Source organism: Saccoglossus kowalevskii, chromosome 3, assembly GCF_978046115.1.
Source record: "Saccoglossus kowalevskii chromosome 3, keSacKowa6.1, whole genome shotgun sequence".
Classification (NCBI taxonomy): Eukaryota; Metazoa; Hemichordata; class Enteropneusta; family Harrimaniidae; genus Saccoglossus; species Saccoglossus kowalevskii.
This window is the reverse complement of record NC_140643.1, coordinates 27,516,734-27,541,118: the sequence shown is the minus strand read 5'-3', so window position 1 is coordinate 27,541,118 and position 24,385 is coordinate 27,516,734. Positions and strand designations below refer to the sequence as shown.

The 24,385-nt window shown below is 30.8% G+C and overlaps 2 protein-coding genes across 2 annotated transcripts; one reads left to right on the top strand and one right to left on the bottom strand.

Moving 5' to 3' along the window:
* The first annotated feature begins 74 nt into the window (after nt 1–74).
* LOC100376286 (large ribosomal subunit protein uL2m-like) lies at nt 75–6,590 on the top strand. Its single transcript, XM_002739261.4, has 5 exons — nt 75–164; nt 1,602–1,841; nt 3,282–3,530; nt 5,638–5,889; nt 6,257–6,590. The coding sequence occupies exons 2-5, from the start codon at nt 1,634–1,636 to the stop codon at nt 6,406–6,408; spliced, it is 861 nt and encodes a 286-aa protein (XP_002739307.2). The 5' UTR covers nt 75–164; nt 1,602–1,633; the 3' UTR covers nt 6,409–6,590.
* A 1,508-nt stretch (nt 6,591–8,098) lies between these two features.
* On the bottom strand, nt 8,099–23,680 carry LOC100376989 (solute carrier family 33 member 2-like). The gene is made up of 5 exons (XM_002739266.4): nt 23,580–23,680; nt 20,533–21,494; nt 10,395–10,542; nt 10,055–10,167; nt 8,099–8,865 (listed from the first exon to the last, which is right to left on the bottom strand). The coding sequence occupies exons 1-5, from the start codon at nt 23,588–23,590 to the stop codon at nt 8,585–8,587; spliced, it is 1,515 nt and encodes a 504-aa protein (XP_002739312.2). The 5' UTR covers nt 23,591–23,680; the 3' UTR covers nt 8,099–8,584.
* Between the last annotated feature and the right edge of the window lie 705 nt (nt 23,681–24,385).

The window sequence follows — 24,385 nt, the reverse complement described above, 5'->3', positions numbered from 1 at the left end:
AACAAATATAACTATTTGGATTAAACTTATCAATACGTGGCTAAAACTTAGTCAACAATTGTGAACGAGGGTAAAGTTCAGAGGTCAACATCATGGCGGACGACAGGTATTAAATGTGGGTTTTGTACATGTGAATCGGCGTGCTCAATTTCACAGCGAAAAATGTAAATATATGTTTAGTTATTACATGGACTACTAGACGTCCGTAGTTATTATCAACGTCATATTGTATAAAGTATGTGCTGAATACATTTGCGCTTTGATCGTAATCAGCCTTGTCAGTTCAGGGAGAACCATTTAATGAGGGGGGGGGGTGATCAATGTTCGTATTACACGAAACATAACATTGAATTGATTGATGTTAGTATCTCGAGTTGCATAAAAGAACAATCAAATTTGTGTATGTCTTCAGAAATTATTTTAAAGGTTACCCAGATTTTCAGGCCAAATTGTCAGTGTTTAATATGGATTTATTTTAAATTTAATTTTCTCTTCAGTGATGTTTTATGGGCAATCAATGAGGGTTTGGGAAATAATACTTCAAAAGAAATTCGGAACTTTCTCACCGCCAAAACAAGAAACTGAATGATTGACATGTAATAGTTTGTTTTTTCTTTTTCTTGTTGTTGTTGACTTGTAGGTCTCTTTCCACGCCATTTCAAAGTCTAATAAAATATTATTATTATTATGAACCAGGCAACGTCTAGCGATCGAGCGCACCTTACCCAAGTAGTTTATTGACACACCAACTGGCATAAGCATAGAACATTGAAGCATGTGAATTGTGGAAATCTAGGTATTAGTTCACACGCGAGTTGAGTGGGATTCAAGATGGCGCCACACATGATTTGTGTTTCACCGCTGATCACAATGACTCGAAAAACTGTTGAAAGTAAAATTATTTTCAGTTCATTGCCAGAAAACGATTGCCTTATCACAGAACAGCATTCAGAAGACGTTTTATCATGAATGAGTTGTTTCGCTTTGCATAATTTTTGAAACAAACAAAATGGTGATTTCCATTGACTGGAAATGCACCGTTTTTAAACTTTTAGGGTATATAGATTCCTTAAATACTCTTCTGTATATATACATGTTCATCTACAGAGCTCCCTTCATGAGGGGCCTATGACCGCTCTCGCTGCGCTCACTATTATAAAAATAACACAGGGAATACAGGGCACCAAAAGCACAGTGTTTAAGTTAGGTCGTTATCATCATATGTATTTGATTAAAACAAATGATCCAGTATTAAATCAAAAACTAAAATAGTGAAAGACCTATTCATGACTGTTGTCAAATTAAAATATTTTGCCATGTCTTTGTTCAGACATTGGAATTCACAAGAAATGACTGAAAAGCTCCAATGAAGTAATACATGTGGGTATTCATGACACGCTCTGTTTGAAAAGTCCGTTTCCAGATCTGTGATGTACTACAGCAAATATGACACGTATATGTTGGATTGTCATTCCTATCACAAAAGCTAACCAAGGATCAAGCCCTGTGCTCCAGGCCGGGTTTGATGGTTTGAATGGTTAAATGTAGGTTTATACAGTTGTTATTTTATAAACATTGCTTGTTTTTACTTGACTCTGTAGATAACCAGTGGCCCAGATGTTGAGCTGACACAATGGCACTGAGGACTTTGACTAACATTTTTCATGGACTTACTATCTGTGGCAATCCCCAGATATATCAACAAGTTATTAGAAATGGCATGATAACATCATGGTTTCACACCTCATCTATTCTTGGAGGAGTTAACAAATTCAGGAATCCTGATAAGTATACTGTGAAACCAATTGGATTCAACAAAACTGGTGGAAGAGACCACACAGGTATGATACAAGAAGAAGCCTACTGTCGTAATATAACTGAAGACAGAATAGTGTGTCTTTTATGTGTTAATTGTAGAAACATTTGCCATGCATGTACTCAAAAAATGCTATGTGATTGTTTCTTGTATTTGCTGATTGCAATATTCACATGCCATGGGCACTGCATTGCTAGTTGTTTCTGGATAAACTGTGTTATAAATTCTATAAGTGCTTGAAATTAGAAAACACCAAAATAAGACGAGGCGATAAGACAGTATTGATAACTTATGTATTACCTGTACCATGTCTCTAGACATGTGGTGTATGTACTAGTTAAATAGTGATCATGTGATGGTTACGGTATATAAACCATGAGTGATCAAATTTGGTAGTTTCGGCCAATGAAATTGCAACTGTAAATAACCTAATAAGTAACAAATTTATCTGAAACATTGCCCACCATAAAAGATGGTTTTGTTATAGCACCTGGGCAATCTTTTGGTACTGCAAAAACAAATAATTAACATAAAAATTAACAAGGTAGTAAAAAGTATTTGTTTTTTCAAGAGCACTAATTAGTATGATACAATTCGGCATCAGCAGATTTAGTGAGAATTACATTCTCACAACAACAGTGTCCTTTCGATGGAGCTTTTGTGGAAAGTATGCAAATTTGCCAAAAATCAGCACTGACTTCCCAAACTAGGTACATGTACTCTTGTTTTTTCAAAAAATTATATACCTAATGCATGTTTATTGCTAGAATAACACAATTGGAGGAAATTCAAGATATGCAACTGAGAGCAACGTCAACCTAGCAAGTTTGTACTTTATAGGGTCATCCAATCAAAGATGTGAATTAAAGCTATCAATCATTGATGGCATCCATATATGGTAGTGATGAACTTTCAACCATTCATCATGGTGCCAAAATCATTCGGGCTGGTTTCTAATTCTATCCATTTTGAGTGTTTTGTTCTATATACTGTGAAATACTTTATTTTAGCTGGAATTAATTTTCGCTGAAAAAGTATATTCGCTGGATTTTATTTTCACTGAAGCATCGGTTCAGCAAAAATAAATTCCAAACGAAAATAAAGTATTCCACTGTACATTGCTTTAAATCATTTTTTCCCCATGCTACATGCCTGTAGTTATGTTTATGTCATGGGTAAGGAAAATTATGTTTGTTGAAATTGTCGCTGGTACGTGTTGCATAAATAGTTAGCATGTGATTTAAAATTATACTAAAATTACTTTAGATTACCGGGTAATTAATTATTATTGACAATATTTAATAATTACTTTTTTAATAAAATTAATCGGGTGTGCAAATGTCATGGTACCAAGTGTTGATTGTACTATAAGAAAACAGTTGATTGTACAAACAGTGTTGCGAAAAAAGTGTCAAAACACATTGACATTGTCCCAATGCATATAATTTTTTTTTTGTAATTATAGGCAGAATAAGAACACATGGACGTGGAGGTGGACGCAAACAGTGCTACCGTATGATGTGGTTTAAGCGTACTGGCCCCACAGAAGGTGCCCCCTTAGAAGAAAAAGTTATAAAAATTTTGTATGATCCTAATAGAACAGCTAAGATAGCTTTGATAGCAGGTGGCAACCACAAACGTTACATCACTGCCACTGTCAATATGAAACCTGGAGATATCATCAAAACGTCTGGTCACATAGGAAGAATTGCAGGTATGTGACATCCCTTGTGAATGTTGATAACAATGCATGCATGCTACAAACGCAAAGGCTCATGGGTAAACATTTGTTTGTGAACAACGACATGCTAATTTCCAGCACTGATGGTTGCACAGAAAGGCGACAAGAAATGTTAGGGTAAATATAGAGGAGTGGCACCTGTAAGACCCCTCATGGACAAGTGCCTGTGAATAATAATCTCATCTTTAATTCTCAACATGTAAAGAATTTACCAGTTTATGCCTATTGTAGACTGGCACAGTCTGGGCGATTTATTCCTTTTTAAATTTAAACAAGAAAAATTAGCGAAATGGAGGTGTAACCGCGAAATCACCCAGACTGGACGTTTTTGCAGCGCCCTCTGTGGTGAAAGCAGGAACTAGTGTTTTCATACTACATGTACCAGTAGTTTTTATGAGCAGAATGACAGGCAAGAATGTTATCCAATCAGAGTAATTTAACCTTTAAACTATATCTAGTTAACCTTTGTACCTGAAGACTTAACTTTTCTTCAAGTTTCTCGATCATCAATAATAACAAATGAATTACTATTTATAATGTTCCGTACAAAATAATCTAATGGAAAGAAGTAGCCTGCGTGTAGCTTTATCTCGCCTGGGTTACAGTGAAGCGCAATCTGCACAGAAGACAATACTTGATGGTTTTACTGACGGCCGTTTTCGTTGCCCAGAAGCGGCAAATCGATTGCATTTAAAGTTGCTCCATTCTGTTTAGAGGAAAAACAGTTTGGCACTGTCAAATCAGATAACTTGAAAACCATAGTATTTGTCATCTCTCCTTTGGTTGCGTTGATGTAAGAGCAAGTATATATGTGTGAAAAACCGACCTCGTCGATACTGAACGTCTTTACAGCAAATGACACATAGTTTATGAGTAGTTTGCGGCGATGGTTCAATTTTCTTTACCTTCTTGATCAGTGTGGTCGGCGCTGAAGTTCGTATCGGCTCCATACTCGTGACCGATATTGCAATTAACTCAACTTTCTATGAAACTACAATGTCTACATACGGTGTCTACATGTCACTAACGGCTAATAAACTAAACTAAAAACTACTACACTTCTTGAAAGAACTGGAAACTACATTTTGCTCAGATGTTTAAAGCCTGTAGACGAATACGGAAATGGCTGACAAGTTGATCTTTAACACGACCCACAATGTTTACCTCATTATGCAGCGCACACGCCCCCACTCTATTTCTGTATCTGTTCAGTGATATCACTGCATATCATGAATAAATAATAGCAATAGCTTAGCTGCAAATAAGACCAGTCTGTGGTGGTTTCGCATTCACCCCACCTTTCGCAAAACTATTTTTTCCAATTTTTTTTATTATTATTATCATTTAACTGAAAAAAATCAGCACAGCTGGACCAGTCTAACCTGTTGGCATAGGCAGACATGATGATATCAACAGAAAAGTTAGAATATATAAATGAAATTTATTTAAAGTTAAATTTACTCTTCTTAATCTTACCATATTTGTCTGACTTAGCACTCTGGATACTAATGTGAAAATTATTAGGGTTGGTAGGGAATACAGTCAAAATATTTGAATGTGTTCTATCAATATTAAAAGCAAACAAAGCCTCTATATCAGATTATGTGGTGAAGTTTAATTTTCACCATTCTAAAAGTTAGAATATATTATTGAAATTTATTTAAAGTTAAATTTACTCTTATTAATCTTACCATATTTGTCTGACTCAGCACTCTGGACACTAATGTAAAAATTATTAGGGTTGGTGGGGAATACAGTCAAAATATTTGAATGTGTTCCATAATATTAAAAGCAAACAAAGCCTCTATATCAGATTATGTTGTGAATTTTAATTTTCACCATTCTAAAAGTTAGAATATATAAACGAAATTTATTTAAAGTTAAATTTACTCTTCTCAATCTTACCATATTTGTCTGACTTAGCACCCTAGATACTAATGTAAAAATTATTAGGGTTGGTGGGGAATACAGTCAAGTCAAGAAAGTTGAATGTGTTCCATCGATATTAAAAGCAAACAAAGCCTTTATATCAGGTTATGTTGTGAATTTTAATTTTCACCATTCTACTTGTTCTTTATAGTTTCTGCTTATGAAGGCGATGCGCATCCCCTTGGTGCTTTGCCAATTGGTACACTTGTCAATTCTGTGGAGATATTTCCTGGACATGGAGCCACCATAGCCAGAGCTGCTGGTACATGCTGTCAAATAGTACGCAAAGCTGGAGGACAAGTGATTGTACAGATGCCGTCCAAGCAACAGATTAGTGTCAGCGAGAGGTGCATGGTAACTGTTGGCAGAGTCTCCAATCCTGATCACAATAAGTTAATTCTTGGTATGTTTCATTAGTTGTATAATCAGTCCCCATTCTGATGAAGTCTAAAACGTGGACAATTACTGACATCACATTAATGGATGGAACAATTCAGCAATATTGACAGTAAAGTCCCAGTTGTTAGTGATCCACATTTTTCATGTAAACAAATGCATTTTGCATACGTCTTGTGCCCCATACAATGACCATTTATGTTCAAAGTTGATACACAGTGCATGGTGGTATACACATGTACTTCATTTTGTCTAAGTATGGCCAACTGGCAACCAATTTGGTCATAAATACTACTTAATCTTAGTGGGAGAGCATGTCTGCATCCACCGACGACTGATTTCATTTAAACATTTATTCTCTCTCAAACTCTTAGGAAAAGCTGGAGCTCTTCGTAATTTAGGATGGCGGCCTCAGAGTGGTTGGTGGCAAAGGAAAGGAGGCTGGGCGGGTAGGAAAATAAGACCTCTCCCTCCCATTAAAGTATACCTTGATCCAAAAAGGAAAGGAACACACATTGATTTATAGGTCTCTTCCTGTCATGTGACATCATCCAACCCAGTTCGTACCTAGATGTGTGAGGAACATTAACCATTCGACCTTGTATATCTAAAGATATACACCGAAGCATGATGTTTTTTTTAAGCCTGTAGCACTGTACAGAACATATATAATTGTATGTTGAAATAAAAAAATCAGTGTTACCTTTGTCTGAGGTTTGTGTTCGTCCTTCCTGAGGAATTAGAGTGTTATGTTTGAGTGGATACCACTCTTGGGCATGTGATCATCATTCTGGCCATGCGTTTATTATAATTCGGTCTCCGTCCGTTTGTCCGTGCGGAGTCATATCTCAGAATCCCTTTGACCGATCCCGTTCATTCTTTGCATGTGCCTAGTACTTTATGTGGGACGTATGCACATGCAGTGGTTTAGCGATTCGATTCAAAATGGCCGACTGGCAGCCATCTTGTTTTTTGAAAATGTTGTATTTTGGACATGCTTTGTCAGTTTTCATTCAAACTTGGTACATAGATTATACATGTTAGGATACATGTCCATGATGATTTATTTCACAATTGGATCAAAGTTGGCCGACTGGCAGCCATCTTGTTTTTTGAAAATGTTGTATTTTGGATATGTTTTGTCAGTTTTCATTCAAATTTAGTACATAAATCATACATGTTAGGATACATGTCCCCGACCGTCCGTGAGTTCCTGAGTCTGTCCAGAGTCATATTTCAGAATCCTGTGGACTGATTCCTTTCATTCTTTGCATGTGCCTAGTACCTTATGTGGGACATATGCACATGCAGTTGTTTAGCGATTCGATTCAAAATGGCTGACTGGCAGCCATCTTGTTTTTTGAAAATGTTGTATTTTGGACATGCTTTGTCAGTTTTCATTCAAACTTGGTACATAGATTATACATGTTAGGATACATGTCCATGACGATTTATTTCGCAATTTGATCAAAGATGGTCGCCTGGCAGGCATCTTGTTTTTTTTTTATGCGGTATCTTGGACGTCAGTTTTCATTCAAATTTGGCACATACATGTACTTTATACATGTTAGGATGGATGTCCATGACAATTTGTTTCAAAATCTGGTCAAGGATTGACAGCCATCTGACTTTTTGGCCTTACTACTATATTTCCACAATTTATGTACCATTTTCATTCGTATTTGGCACATACACCATACATATCAGTGTGTTTCATACTCGGATTAAAGATGGTCGAATAACGGCTATTTTTATTTTTGGCCATATTACTACTACATGGAACACGTGTTTTGATGTAAATAAACAATCTGTTGTATACACCACTTGAAACTCAAGTTTCAAGGACACGCTCGGGACAACCCCTCTGCTTTGATATGACGAGCACAAAGAGAACTTTCAAAAATTTTACAGGGACTGTCATTTTCAATGACTTGTTTCCACACTGGTCTTTTGTCTCTGTAGATTGTAATTACTACAGTTTTTTTCATATGCATATTCATATCATAATTTCAGTTTGTGCAAATGTGGTATAGTAATTTGAATGCATGTTAATATCAAGGTGAATGGGAGTTCCTAAATTATTAAAAAAGTTGGCCAAGTGGAGATCAAACCATTTTTGTATTGTAGTTTGTACCTATGACCCCAGATGTATGACAGAATGGTTGGAATAGCCATACAGATGTAGATGTTTCAGGAATACATTCATCGTCACTGAATAGAGCAAATGACACAGTTTATTGGCTTGAAACAGCAAAACTACTTTTAAGATTAACTATACTAATCTAAAACAAGTTAACTAGCCAAACAAGCCTGGTGATATCTGACTGATTTATTTGTTATTCAATAAAATTACAGAAAATGTTGACTGGTTTGTTGTCTAACTATAAGGTTTTCTAAATAAAATCTAATAAAAAAAAAATATTTTAGAATTAGCATTCTGTACACTAGGTCTGACTGCAACTGATATTACTAAATACCTTTTTTTGTAATGCAAAGAAAAAAATAATCTAAAACAAGTTAACTAGCACCCCCCCCCCCCCAAAAAAAAAACAAAACAACAAAACAATGCCAGGCCTATCTAGTTGTCACCAGACAAAATTAAAAAAAATATCATCTGGTCCAACAACATGTATTTTCCTTGTTTGTTGTCCAACCTGTTCTAGCATGTTTAATAAATAAAAATAAGTTAAAAAACAAAATCTTCATATTTTAGAATTAGTATTATGTACATGTGGTATGACTGCAACTGACAGAGCGCTAAAAACAGTGAACATGACACAATATCCAAAGTAATCTGTTAATATTCCAGCAAATGACATAAAGCTGAGTTTTCCCAGCACTTCCATGGTTGCACATGCTGTCCAGTGAGTGGCCTGTATGTTTTTTGGTGCATCTTGGGAGCACCGCATCATCAGAGTAAATGTTGCCGTAGTGATAACTCCACCAATGAACTGCAGCAGACACATTGAAAACACAGACATGCCTGTAATATGAAATGACAACCAAAACGTATTGAACTGTAGTTACTTTTATAGTATTTGATATGAACATAGATGTATACAAATTTATTCATATAAGCGAAGGGCAAATAAAAATTAATACATGAATTTGATATCATGTTTATCCCATCTTGCATTTTCGCAGCCCCTTAAGGCTGAAAGGGATAGTAATTTGTGTGTGCATATTCAAGACATTTGCATAACAGACCAGTGTTTATGAACAAATTACTGTTAGTTTTTCCCTTACTGCGATGAGAAACATAGTTATTTTTGGAGCTATCAAACCATTGGCCACTAGAAATGGGTGAAACAATTTTCTGTGCACGAAGAAGTTAAGATTGGGAGAATCTGAAATGATATCTCAAATATATATCACGTTTTAGCAAAAATCTGAAACTGACAGAAATATTCGAGTTAATACAATTCAAGAAATATTGTGTATAAACCATCTTCATTTTAAGATAATGGCATATTTTGTGACAGTGAACCATGATGTCAAAAGTTCAATAATTACATACTGTAAAATTCATTAATTCATGATAAAAAAAATAAGTGGAAATTTTTTCTTGTGTTCTACTTAATAGAATAATGTTTGGTTGATTCAAAACAGACATAATATTTGTACAAGTTGGATTACCCATGGCATCCATGTAACGTAGTGAGAAACATGACGTCCTTCAAGCTGAGAACGATGCTTACTATGTTAAAATCGTCCCAGGTATGATTTTGCAATCTTAGGTTGGGAAATGTTGTAATGTCACGTATATACGACAAGGAATGTCATGTTTTGCAACATGTTTTTTTTTTTTTTGATAATTATGATTTCCATGCTATGTTTTGCTTATACAAATTTGAATCTTTTTTCTACATTTACCACTTTAAAAAAAAAAAAAAATTAAGATTACCGGTACTGTCATGATGTATGGGATAAAAATCTTTACCATATTTGCTCTATTAATAGTGCATATTTGATTAATTGGATTTATTGTACACTAGATCATTAAAATATAAAATGACCACAGACACACATATGTCATTTACATAAAGTGCATGTGGTACTAATAGAACAAATACAATATACATGTACTCCATAAACAAAATTACATGATAGGAATGAATTGGCAGACCGGGATCCCTTCTGTCTGTCAGAGACGAAATACACTTTCAACTCACCAAAAAAGGAAGTACTTTCTTTATCTTGAAAAGACCAGATAATAATATTCATAATAAATAGCGGTAAAAGTCTGAGAATAAATAAAACTTGTAACATCGATATTGGTCTGCACCTGAAATATAAAGGTAATTGTTTGGACCATAATGCATTGCAGTTTATTCGTTGGTACGGTGATGAACAGGATGTTTAAATGAGACAGTCAAACGGTCAATCCATAGAGATAACAAAATCAATTCAACATTATCTATGTAACATTCATTCTAGTAGCAAACTCTGTTTTAAAAATATCAATGAAATTGGAAACAAAAACTGAAGTTTATTAATCACCAAACAACTTACTTTGTGCAGGAAAGAATATAACCACCAAGAAGTGACCCTAATATGGATAAACTTTGACCTATGACCCCAGTCCATAATCCAACACTGCCAGCAGACATCCCATAATCCACCAGGTATAATGGAAACATTCCATTGGCTCCCTGCTCACCTAAATAATGAACGTACAGAAGTGTTAATGTTATCCGTGTAACATTATCATTTAGTTGCAAATCTTCAATCTCAGCTTGCTGCAATGACTGAAGAACATAACCTGTACAAAGTTAGCTTCACTCTGTTTGCGCAGTAAGTTGTTTCTTTGAAATTCCTCAGACGTGATAAAGGATGGGGCGATGTAATTTGCATTTCATTAGCATTGCACTACCTAATTTTGATAAAGCAATTCAACCTTTTATATATGAAAGGATTATGATAAATCTTTTACACTAGATGCCATTTATTATCATATCTATGAAAATAATTTATGAATAAAGTGTTGCAGAAGGCCTTATGTACAGGGATAGGAGTTGCCATGGTAATGTTCTGAAGTCGTGGAAACAGCAAATATGTAATATGTATTACAGTAATCTCCAAGTATGAATGGATTACGGAAATCTATATATGTGAAAGTATTATGGTAACTTTTATATATTAAAGGATTACAGTAATCTCTATATATGAAAGGATTATGGTAATCTTTATATATAAAAGTATTACAGTAATCTCCAAGTATGAATGGATTACGGTAATCTATATATGTGAAAGTATTACGGTAACTTTTATATATTAAAGGATTACAGTAATCTCTATATATGAAAGGATAATGGTAATCTGTATATATGAAAGGATTATGGTAATCTTTATATATAAAAGTATTACAGTAATCTCCAAGTATGAATGGATTACGGTAATCTATATATGTGTAAGTATTACGATAACATATATTAAAGGATTACAGTAATCTCTATATATGAAAGGACTATGGTAATCTCTATATATTAAAGGATTACGGTAATCTCTATATATGAAAGAATAATGGTAATCTATATATATGAAAGGATTATGGTAATCTCTATATAATAAAGGATTATGGTAATTTCTATATATATAAAAGTATTACAGTAATCTCCATGTATGAATGGATTACGGTAATCTATATATGTGAAAGTATTACAGTAACTTTTATATATTAAAAGATTACAGTAATCTCTATATATGAAATGATTACGGTAATCTCTATATATGAAATGATTATGGTAATCTCTATATATGAAAGTATTATGGTAATCTCTATATATGAAAGTATTATGGTAATCTATATATATGAAAGTATTATGGTAACCTCTATATATGAAAGTATTATGGTAATCTCTATGAAAGTATTATGGTAATCTATATATATGAAAGTATTATGGTAACCTCTATATATGAAAGTATTATGGTAATCTCTATGAAAGTATTATGGTAATCTATATATGAAAGTATTATGGTAATCTCTATACATGAAAGTATTATGGTAATCTCTATATATGAAAGTATTATGGTAATCTATATATGAAAGGATTATGGTACTCTTTATATATAAAAGTATTACAGTAATCTCCAAGTATAAATGGATTACGGTAATCTATATATGTGACAGTATTATGGTAACCTCTATATATATGAAAGTATTATGGTAACCTCTATATATATAAAAGTATTATGGTAATCTATATATGAAAGTATTATGGTAATCTATATATGAAAGTATTATGGTAACCTCTATATATATAAAAGTATTATGGTAATCTATATATAAAAGTATTATGGTAATCTATATATATATGAAAGTATTATGGTAATCTATATATATGAAAGTATTATGGTAATATATATAAAAAATATATGAAAGTATTATGGTAATCTATATATGAAAGTATTATGGTAATCTATATGAAAGTATTATGGTAATCTATATATGAAAGTATTATGGTAATCTCTATGAAAGTATTATGGTAATCTATATATGAAAGTATTATGGTAATCTATAAAAGTATTATGGTAATCTCTATGAAAGTATTATGGTAATCTCTATGAAAGTATTATGGTAATCTCTATGAAAGTATTATGGTAATCTATATATGAAAGTATTATGGTAATCTATATATAAAAGTATTATGGTAATCTATATATAAAAGTATTATGGTAACCTCTATATATGAAAGTATTATGGTAATCTATATATGAAAGTATTATGGTAATCTCTATGAAAGTATTATGGTAATCTATATATGAAAGTATTATGGTAATCTATATATAAAAGTATTATGGCAATCTATATATGAAAGTATTATGGTAACCTCTATATATGAAAGTATTATGGTAACCTCTATATATGAAAGTATTATGGTAATCTATATATATATGAAAGTATTATGGTAACCTCTATATATGAAAGTATTATGGTAATCTATATATGAAAGTATTATGGTAATCTCTATGAAAGTATTATGGTAATCTCTATGAAAGTATTATGGTAATCTCTATGAAAGTATTATGGTAATCAATATATGAAAGTATTATGGTAATCTATATATATATGAAAGTATTATGGTAATCTATATATGAAAGTATTATGGTAATCTATATATGAAAGTATTATGGTAATCTATATATATATATGAAAGTATTATGGTAATCTCTATGAAAGTATTATGGTAATATATGAAAGTATTATGGTAATCTATATATATATGAAAGTATTATGGTAATCTATATATATATGAAAGTATTATGGTATATATATATATATATATGAAAGTATTATGGTAATCTCTATGAAAGTATTATGGTAATATATGAAAGTATTATGGTAATCTATATATATATGAAAGTATTATGGTAATCTATATATATATGAAAGTATTATGGTAATCTCTATGAAAGTATTATGGTAATATATGAAAGTATTATGGTAATCTATATATATATGAAAATATTATGGTAATCTATATATATATGAAAGTATTATGGTAATATATATATATATATATGAAAGTATTATGGTAATCTCTATGAAAGTATTATGGTAATATATGAAAGTATTATGGTAATCTATATATATATGAAAATATTATGGTAATATATATATATATGAAAGTATTATGGTAATATATATATATATGAAAGTATTATGGTAATCTCTATATATATGAAAGTACTATGGTAACCTCTATATATGAAAGTATTATGGTAATCTATATATGAAAGTATTATGGTAATCTATATATATGAAAGTATTATGGTAATCTATATATAAAAGTATTATGGCAATCTATATATGAAAGTATTATGGTAACCTCTATATATGAAAGTATTATGGTAATCTATATATGAAAGTATTATGGTAATCTATATATATATGAAAGTATTATGGTAACCTCTATATATGAAAGTATTATGGTAATCTATATATGAAAGTATTATGGTAATCTATATATAAAAGTATTATGGTAATCTATATATAAAAGTATTATGGCAATCTATATATGAAAGTATTATGGTAACCTCTATATATGAAAGTATTATGGTAATCTATATATGAAAGTATTATGGTAACCTCTATATATGAAAGTATTATGGTAATCTATATATGAAAGTATTATGGTAATCTATATATATGAAAGTATTATGGTAATCTCTTTGAAAGTATTATGGTAATCTATATATGAAAGTATTATGGTAACCTCTATATATGAAAGTATTATGGTAATCTATATATATGAAAGTATTATGGTAATCTATATATAAAAGTATTATGGCAATCTATATATGAAAGTATTATGGTAATCTATATATATGAAAGTATTATGGCAATCTATATATGAAAGTATTATGGTAACCTCTATATATGAAAGTATTATGGTAATCTATATATGAAAGTATTATGGTAATCTATATATATGAAAGTATTATGGTAATCTATATATAAAAGTATTATGGCAATCTATATATGAAAGTATTATGGTAACCTCTATATATGAAAGTATTATGGTAATCTATATATGAAAGTATTATGGTAATCTATATATGAAAGTATTATGGTAATCTATATATATGAAAGTATTATGGTAATCTCTATGAAAGTATTATGGTAACCTCTATATATGAAAGTATTATGGTAATCTATATATGAAAGAATTATGGTAATCTATATATATGAAAGTATTATGGTAATCTCTATGAAAGTATTATGGCAATCTATATATGAAAGTATTATGGTAACCTCTATATATGAAAGTATTATGGTAATCTATATATAAAAGTATTATGGCAATCTATATATGAAAGTATTATGGTAACCTCTATATATGAAAGTATTATGGTAATCTATATATAAAAGTATTATGGCAATCTATATATGAAAGTATTATGGTAACCTCTATATATGAAAGTATTATGGTAATCTATATATGAAAGTATTATGGTAATCTATATATATGAAAGTATTATGGTAATCTCTATGAAAGTATTATGGTAATCTATATATGAAAGTATTATGGTAACCTCTATATATGAAAGTATTATGGTAATCTATATATATATGAAAACATTATGGTAATCTATATATGAAAGTATTATGGTAATCTATATATATATGAAAATATTATGGTAACCTCTATATATGAAAGTATTATGGTAATCTATATATGAAAGGATTATGGTAATCTTTATATATAAAAGTATTACAGTAATCTCCAAGTATGAATGGATTACGGTAATCTATATATGTGAAAGTATTATGGTAACCTCTATATATGAAAGTATTATGGCAATCTATATATGAAAGTATTATGGTAATCTATATATATATGAAAATATTATGGTAATCTATATATGAAAGTATTATGGTAATATATATATATATGAAAGTATTATGGTAACCTCTATATATGAAAGTATTATGGCAATCTATATATGAAAGTATTATGGTAATCTATATATATATGAAAATATTATGGTAATCTATATATGAAAGTATTATGGTAATATATATATATATATATATGAAAGTATTATGGTAACCTCTATATATGAAAGTATTATGGTAATCTATATATATATGAAAATATTATGGTAATCTATATATGAAAGTATTATGGTAATCTATATATATATGAAAATATTATGGTAATCTATATATGAAAGTATTATGGTAATATATATATATATATATATATGAAAGTATTATGGTAACCTCTATATATGAAAATATTATGGTAATCTATATATAAAAGTATTATGGTAATCTATATATGAAAGTATTATGGTAATCTATATATATATGAAAATATTATGGTAATCTATATATGAAAGTATTATGGTAATATATATATATATGAAAGTATTATGGTAATATATATATGAAAGTATTATGGTAATCTCTATATATATGAAAATATTATGGCAATCTATATATGAAAGTATTATGGTAATCTATATATATATGAAAATATTATGGTAATCTATATATGAAAGTATTATGGTAATATATATATATATGAAAATATTATGGTAATCTATATATATATGAAAATATTATGGCAATCTATATATGAAAGTATTATGGTAATCTATATATATATGAAAATATTATGGTAATCTATATATGAAAGTATTATGGTAATATATATATATATGAAAGTATTATGGTAACCTCTATATATGAAAATATTATGGTAATCTATATATAAAAGTATTATGGTAATCTATATATATATGAAAATATTATGGTAATCTATATATGAAAGTATTATGGTAATATATATATATATGAAAGTATTATGGTAATATATATATGAAAGTATTATGGTAATCTCTATGAAAGTATTATGGTAATCTCTATGAAAGTATTATGGTAATCTATATATAAAAGTATTATGGTAATCTATATATGAAAGTATTATGATAATCTATATATATATGAAAGTATTATGGTAATCTATATATATGAAAGTATTATGGTAATCTCTATGAAAGTATTATGGTAATCTATATATGAAAGTATTATGGTAATCTATATATATGAAAGTATTATGGTAATCTCTATATGAAAGTATTATGGTAATCTCTATATATGAAAGTATTATGGTAATCTCTATGAAAGTATTATGGTAATCTATATATGAAAGTATTATGGTAATCTATATATATGAAAGTATTATGGTAATCTATATATATGAAAGTATTATGGTAATCTCTATATATATGAAAGTATTATGGTAATCTCTATGAAAGTATTATGGTAATCTCTATATGAAAGTATTATGGTAATCTATATATATGAAAGTATTATGGTAATCTCTATATGAAAGTATTATGGTAATCTCTATATATGAAAGTATTATGGTAACCTCTATATATGAAAGTATTATGGTAACCTCTATATATGAAAGTATTATGGTAATCTCTATATGAAAGTATTATGGTAATCTCTATATATGAAAGTATTATGGTAATCTCTATGAAAGTATTATGGTAATCTCTATGAAAGTATTATGGTAATATATATATATATGAAAGTATTATGGTAACCTCTATATATGAAAGTATTATGGTAATCTATATATGAAAGTATTATGGTAATATATATATATATATGAAAGTATTATGGTAACCTCTATATATGAAAATATTATGGTAATCTATATATGAAAGTATTATGGTAATCTATACATGAAAGTATTATGGTAATATATATATGAAAGTATTATGGTAATCTCTATGAAAGTATTATGGTAATCTCTATGAAAGTATTATGGTAATCTATATATAAAAGTATTATGGTAATCTATATATGAAAGTATTATGATAATCTATATATATATGAAAGTATTATGGTAATCTATATATATGAAAGTATTATGGTAATCTCTATGAAAGTATTATGGTAATCTATATATGAAAGTATTATGGTAATCTATATATGAAAGTATTATGGTAATCTCTATGAAAGTATTATGGTAATCTATATATGAAAGTATTATGGTAATCTATATATAAAAGTATTATGGCAATCTATATATGAAAGTATTATGGTAATCTATATATAAAAGTATTATGGTAATCTATATATAAAAGTATTATGGCAATCTATATATGAAAGTATTATGGTAATCTCTATGAAAGTATTATGGTAATCTATATATGAAAGTATTATGGTAATCTATATATGAAAGTATTATGGTAATCTCTATGAAAGTATTATGGTAATCTATATATAAAAGTATTATGGTAATCTATATATGAAAGTATTATGGTAATCTCTATATATGAAAGTATTATGGTAATCTCTATGAAAGTATTATGGTAATCTCTATGAAAGTATTATGGTAATCTATATATAAAAGTATTATGGTAATCTATATATGAAAGTATTATGATAATCTATATATATATGAAAGTATTATGGTAATCTATATATGAAAGTATTATGGTAACCTCTATATATGAAAGTATTATGGTAATCTCTATGAAAGTATTATGGTAATCTATATATGAAAGTATTATGGTAATCTCTATGAAAGTATTATGGTAATATATATATATATATATATATATGAAAGTATTATGGTAATCTATATATATGAAAGTATTATGGTAATCTCTATATGAAAGTATTATGGTAATCTATATATATATATGAAAGTATTATGGTAATCTCTATGAAAGTATTATGGTAATCTATATATGAAAGTATTATGGTAGTCTCTATAGATGAAAGTATTATGGTAATTTATATATGAAAGTATTATGGTAATTTATATATGAAGGATATCACAAATAGCCAAAATGAATTGAAAAAAAAACTGTCAGCAGGCAATATGTTAATGCAAATGAACAAGCTATGTTGAGATTTAGAAAGCCACAATAACACAATAATAATTATTGATACAAAGAATACGTCAAAAGTGTGATTGTGGTTCCCATTCAAATGTAGTTAAGACAGTTACAAAGAAAAACAATTTCTTTCATACATGATATAAAAAAAACATCAGACCAGAAAAAGAAGATGAGTTTTTTCAAAATGTTCATAAAAATGTGCAAAATTTCCACCATATATCACACACCAAAATCTTGTAATATTGCCATATGAAACATTGGATACATTTTCTTAATCCTTGTAACTTGAAATGTCACTGTTGCAAAATAAAGAAAATTACATTATTTTACAGACATCATGATTTCACAAAAAACTTTGTCTTTGGATGATTTTCTATTTATTGTATTTCTCCTGACATTTTGCTCTGTCAAATACATGACAAACATCAGGTAAAAATTAGGGTTACCTGAACTTGTTTCCATGAAAACAATGACTTTGTGATTTCCCTATAGCATTCAAGCTAGTACTGTTGACCATTTTGAACTGGAACTTGATCAAATGACATTACGATTGAAAGTTCATAAACACACAAATTTTTTGCTTCCCCAGGTTGTTTTTTGTCTGACTTCCAATTAGCCAGACATAAAGAATAATTTAATAGATTTCTGACGGTGAGTTAATCCAGTTAATCTGTATGTGGATTTAAACAACTGAGATACAGATGATGACAAAGTACACAGAGCCATATGGGACAGCAATGTCACCTGCTACAGCACACATGTACACATAAACACAGAGGTATCAGATAAGTGAACATAGCCCTTCCACCCAGTAACTTGTCACATACTAACACAAAACAAATAAGACAAGTTTACTCATCTTATGGACCCAAGGAATACAAGTTTCACAGCAAATAGTGAAAAAAAAATATGTTTTTGGTTGCATGAAAAAATTTATATACATCTGTCACCATAACAACAAGAAAGCAGAATAAATGAGTCAAGTGAGAAGAGAATATAAAGATTGGTTGTCTTTCTACATAGTAATAGTGATGCTGACGCTTTTTTCCATACGCTTGAGGTCCATATTTGCTATATTATTAGTGCATGCCCTTTATGTAAATTACAGAGGTATTTCTATGGTTAAAATAAGTATATTTAATGAATGCAAACAAATGCAACTTTAGGCGTGTGCTTTTATTGGAGATGCACTTTTAATGGAGCATATACGGTATATAGAATTAAAGAACATACACCTGTGGCAGAGACTGATTAGAGCCACTCAGGTAATGCTTAGAGGCTGGATGAGGGATAACTATAGCTTATAAACACAGGTGATATACACACATTGTGGATTTTCTTTGATGTATGCCTCCTGCCCTTGAACTTTAATCAAACATCTGCTATTTTTTTAAACAAAAACAGACAATGATAAAAGTTTTCCAAATTGTGTTTTTACCAACAATAACAAAAATTGCTTGATATAAGTAGAGTTTAAATATTGTACCAGTGGATAAAACCTCATACAATACACAATAAGAATAGTACAGTATTACAGGTACTGTTATTATTAAAATATAGATGCAGGTTCATGGGCACTTGGGAGTGAATTTTTTTTTGTTTTTGCATTTTATTATTCAAACAGTCCTGGCTAGACTGTTAAAATTACGCAGCATTGTGAATAGTGGAACCTACTCAAAAGACGATTTTAAAATATAGAAAACAGGTGCGAACATTCTCTCTTTTGAATGCTTAGCAGGATTTAGCAAGGCTGTACATAAATAATCCAAAAGAAACATGGTGAAAAAAAGTAATCGGCTACCTGAGCACCTCAAGTTACAACATGCCATAATTTTGTGGTATTGCACAGGGTTATCTGCATTCCACCATACCTACCATACACATTTTGCTTGCGTATATATGTAATAAAACAAGTAAGATGAATTTATCGATATTTATAATGTAGGACCGTTGTCTTGAATCCTGCCCAAATTTAAACAAACGAACAAATTTTGAAATGTATTTTCTAGATTTTTACAAATCAGAGTAAAAATACTAAACTTTTGCAGCCAAACAATTTTCAACATTAAGTCAACCACTAATGAAAATAGATTACATTTAGAGATTTTGCATGGAAAAAAATCTCTTGTATACAAATACCTCATTGCACACAGGAAAGATTGAAACCAATCAGCGACTGGCTTACATATGAATGATAATTTTGTTGGAAAAATAATTTGTCATATTTCATTGAAGTGAATTTTATGATAATTTTATAAGCTAAATAATAATAACTCACCAAGTTTATATGTTAGAACATAAACAAACAGCCATGCTGTTCCTGGCACCTTCCCTATCCTAGACACCCAGTCACAAATATCAGATGAAAGACAACCATCAAGTTCATTAATGTTGGACTTGGTCCTGGAAATATGAGATAGCTTTCCTCTATCAGACCTGTGTTTGTCTTCTATTGTGCTGGTACTTTCATATTTGTAGAGTTTCTTTCCATTTCTCAAGGCAGTGTGGCTGCATGTAAACGTCCCACTCTCAGATTCGACATTGCCGATATTTCCATTATTTTGACAGCCTGCTTTGTCAATCTTGATTTGTCCATTTTTCCCGTTGTTAGCAAAACCAAGTGGTTGTTCTTCATGCCTGTTCCCGTTTTGCTTTGTATTGTTTGATTTCAACTCTGGTATGCGAGAGATGATCCAGAGAGTCACAAAATAGAGACTAGCTAAGTTGATAAAAAGCCCAAACCAGCCGATGTGTTCAATGAGCCATATTAATAACCCACCGCCGATTATAGAACCAAATTTGTATCCTACAACTTGAGCTGTGTTACCAATCCCGAGGTCTTCCTCACCGAGCAACGATATGGCAATCCCATCAACTGCGATATCTTGAGTAGCTGCACATAAATTTAATAGAAATATTACCACACAAAGCAGAGGCAGAGTATTCGGATCGATGAAAGCACCTGCCAAGCAGACAACGGCCAAGCCACATATACTGTAAACTAGCCAGGAATGTTTTGTGCCCCAGCGGTCAACCAATGGTGCCCACAACACTTTGAGCAGCCACGGGACAAGAAGAAGCTTGATGAAACCTAAGTTTGTGAGAGACACTCTATTTTGACGTAAATACACAGGTAGAAATCTGGCTTGAAATCCGTACGGTATTCCTTGAACAAAATAAAGTAGCGCTAGGATGCTAATGTTACTGTTCCGATACAAGAAATAATTTGAAAATGCCCATCTGGAAAAAAACCAAAAAACATAAATGGATTAGTTTAATTTGATTGCATGTAACCAGTGTTATGCACACATTTCTCACAACACATCAGCAATTTATTTTTACAGAAAAAATATAAAGCAGCCGGGAAAACAAAAATACTGAAGCAGACTGAGAAATAGAATAGAATAGAATATGCTTCATTACCACTTTTAAGGAAAGTGTGAGATAATAAAATATAACATGGCCAGAGAAAGTAAAAAAAATACTACTTAGCTAAATTATTTTCTCAAATACTCAACTATACAGACTCCTATATTGACTATGTCCCGGGCTGTTTACTAGTACCAACCTACTTACTTGTCAGTGTCTAACTGTTATATACAGCCATGGAGCTTTAGCTCCATGATACAGCCCATAACACGTCAGAATAGTAAATAAAAGTCAGCTAATGTCAGTTGCCCGTGCCATGAGAGCCGGCCACAGAACCAAAACAATCTGTCAGCCTTCGCCGCCCACAGCATCGATATGATTTTATATTGCATAGAAATGAACACTAAATGCTATCGAACCTGAAACAAAAGTAACCGTCCGATCTAAACGACCTGAGTCTATGAAAATCGAGTCTTATCTCCTTTGCGTTTCCGATCGACAGAAAGTTGAGCCAATCTACCATGATTGTTTGCTTATCATCGTTTCACAAAGGTCAAAAACGTTTTTAAACGTGAATTTAACGACGAATGTTTTTGAAACGAATCAATGTTCTGGTTATCTCTGGTGCGACTACAGTCTTTGGAACAAACTTGAGGGACTGTAAAACGCAATTTATGGTACGCGACTTAAAAATGCAATTTACACGTGAATTTCCCAACAAAGGTTTAAATATTTTAGTTGTATGTGGTGTGGCACTAGTGTGGAAAGCTGTCGAATAAAATGGCAACAACCTTCGAACGCATTGTTATGCTAATTTGATTTCCGGCATGTTAGTTGACAAAGAAATGAAAGATTTCTTGAATTTTCGGCAATAGCTATGTGGATTTGAACCAAAATGTTATCGGCAAGACTCAGAATGCGACAGTGACAGCCACTGAAACGTGATTGAAGACAAATGAACACGTCAAGCAAAAAAGACTTTTTCCAGTCCTAGCGTAAAATGGAGGCACATACAATTTTGACTCTTGAGGGGAATGGAAATCAGTTGATTTGAGGGTATCACAATAAGCGAGGGAGTAAATCGTTTTTATGCTACGAAAAAAATGAAGACTCTGAATGTACTTTTTGGACTTTAGTACAACGTAATTTTTGTTTGATTACCTAACGTTTTAAGGTTCATGTGCTGTAAGTTACAGAGCACATACCTAAGCGGCCGTATCTCAGCAAATAATGAAGCAAAGGCATTTTCGATGTCAAAATCGAGAAACTCTCCTTTTTTACGCAAACTGGGAAGTTCGAATTACTATACGAAGTACAGGACAACGAAGCTTAGATATCCAGGAACCAACACATACCAAAAATTTATATCTCAAAAGTGAAAATTCGTGGTGTATTTTAAGTCTAACCGGACTTTGTTGGAATTCGTTAGTACTCTAAATATCCAAATATATTTTAGTATAGGTAGTAAAAATACTTTATTTTAGCTGGAATTAATTTTCATTGAAAAGACTTTTTGGGCGTTTTGTAGAAAATTATTTTCACTGATTTTTGACGAGTTTACTGTAAAATGCAGGAAAAAATGTACTCACTCAATTTTATTTTCACTGAATCATCCCCGGCCGTCAGCGCCAATAGCGGAAATAACAAGCGAAAATGTAAATGGTTTGTTGTCTTGTACATGGCATCAACAGTTACTTAGGTTTAAATTCATTACTATTTATTATTAATATTTGTTCGATTTCTCATCGCGACACCCGTCGACTTATTTTTGGATTTCTGCCCTCAATCTGTGTGGCTAAATTGTTATACGAACACGATCGGCTGTGATCTGATCTGAGCATCATGATTTGTTTGGTATACAGCCCGTCTATCACTGAGGGACTGTGATATAGACTTTGTCCAATATATCTATGTGTATAGTTATATTACATACGTTTTAAAACATATTTTACTTACTTTCTTTTCATATTAAGTCGACCGAACGTCAATATCTGTTCACAGCCGGTAGAATATATATCATGTCATACGTTTACACATCGCCACCATGCTTTCCCAAGAATAGAATTACCTCGGGGTCATCGCGCATGACAAACACCCATCCTCGTCATTTCAGGTTTCACACCACGATCACTGGACACCGGAATTCATCTGCATCGGGAGGCAAAGTTTGCCATCTTTTAGCCACTGTATACCAAAGTTCACGATAACCGTTGTTCTATCACGATAATTCAATTCATAAATTTTAATTTAAGTAAACTTAACAAAAGTACAGAACATATGCTGATTAACATAGTTAAGTTAAGTTACATACGGCCGACATATGAAATATAAAATTATAAAAACGATGTAGAGAGAATGATTGATGGAAATAACATCACAGATGATACATAACGCTATATATTTAATGATACCATTGATCATCAAAAAAGCCTTATTGCTTAGTTACTATCATAGATGCTTCACCCAAATAAAATACACTACTTTCTATGTAAAGTTACCAAATTGAAAACGGTCACCTGCTAACCCGAAAAAATACCGAATCTGCCATATAACTACTAGAGGGGGGCAAGGGGGGTAGCTGGTACAGTTTTACGGGAAATAAAAAGGTTTTTTTTACAATTTACAAGGAAAAAAAGATGTTTTTACAGTTTACAGTGAAAATTGAATGTTTACAGTTTACAGAGAAATAAAGGTTATTTTACATTTTACGGAAAATTAAAAAAGAAAACATAAAAAAAAATATTATACGTACCGAAAAAAAT

Excerpts from the sequence above, each read along its gene's own strand:
- LOC100376286 (XM_002739261.4), top strand. The coding sequence starts at position 1,634 with ATGGCACTGAGGACTTTGACTAACATTTTTCATGGACTTACTATCTGT. Across the intron at positions 1,842-3,281 it reads TGGTGGAAGAGACCACACAG|GCAGAATAAGAACACATGGA; the intron begins GTATGATACAAG and ends TTGTAATTATAG. Across the intron at positions 5,890-6,256 it reads TCACAATAAGTTAATTCTTG|GAAAAGCTGGAGCTCTTCGT; the intron begins GTATGTTTCATT and ends TCAAACTCTTAG.
- LOC100376989 (XM_002739266.4), bottom strand. Across the intron at positions 10,168-10,394 it reads TATATTCTTTCCTGCACAAA|GTGCAGACCAATATCGATGT; the intron begins GTAAGTTGTTTG and ends TTTATATTTCAG. Across the intron at positions 8,866-10,054 it reads AGAAAGTACTTCCTTTTTTG|GCATGTCTGTGTTTTCAATG; the intron begins GTGAGTTGAAAG and ends TTCATATTACAG.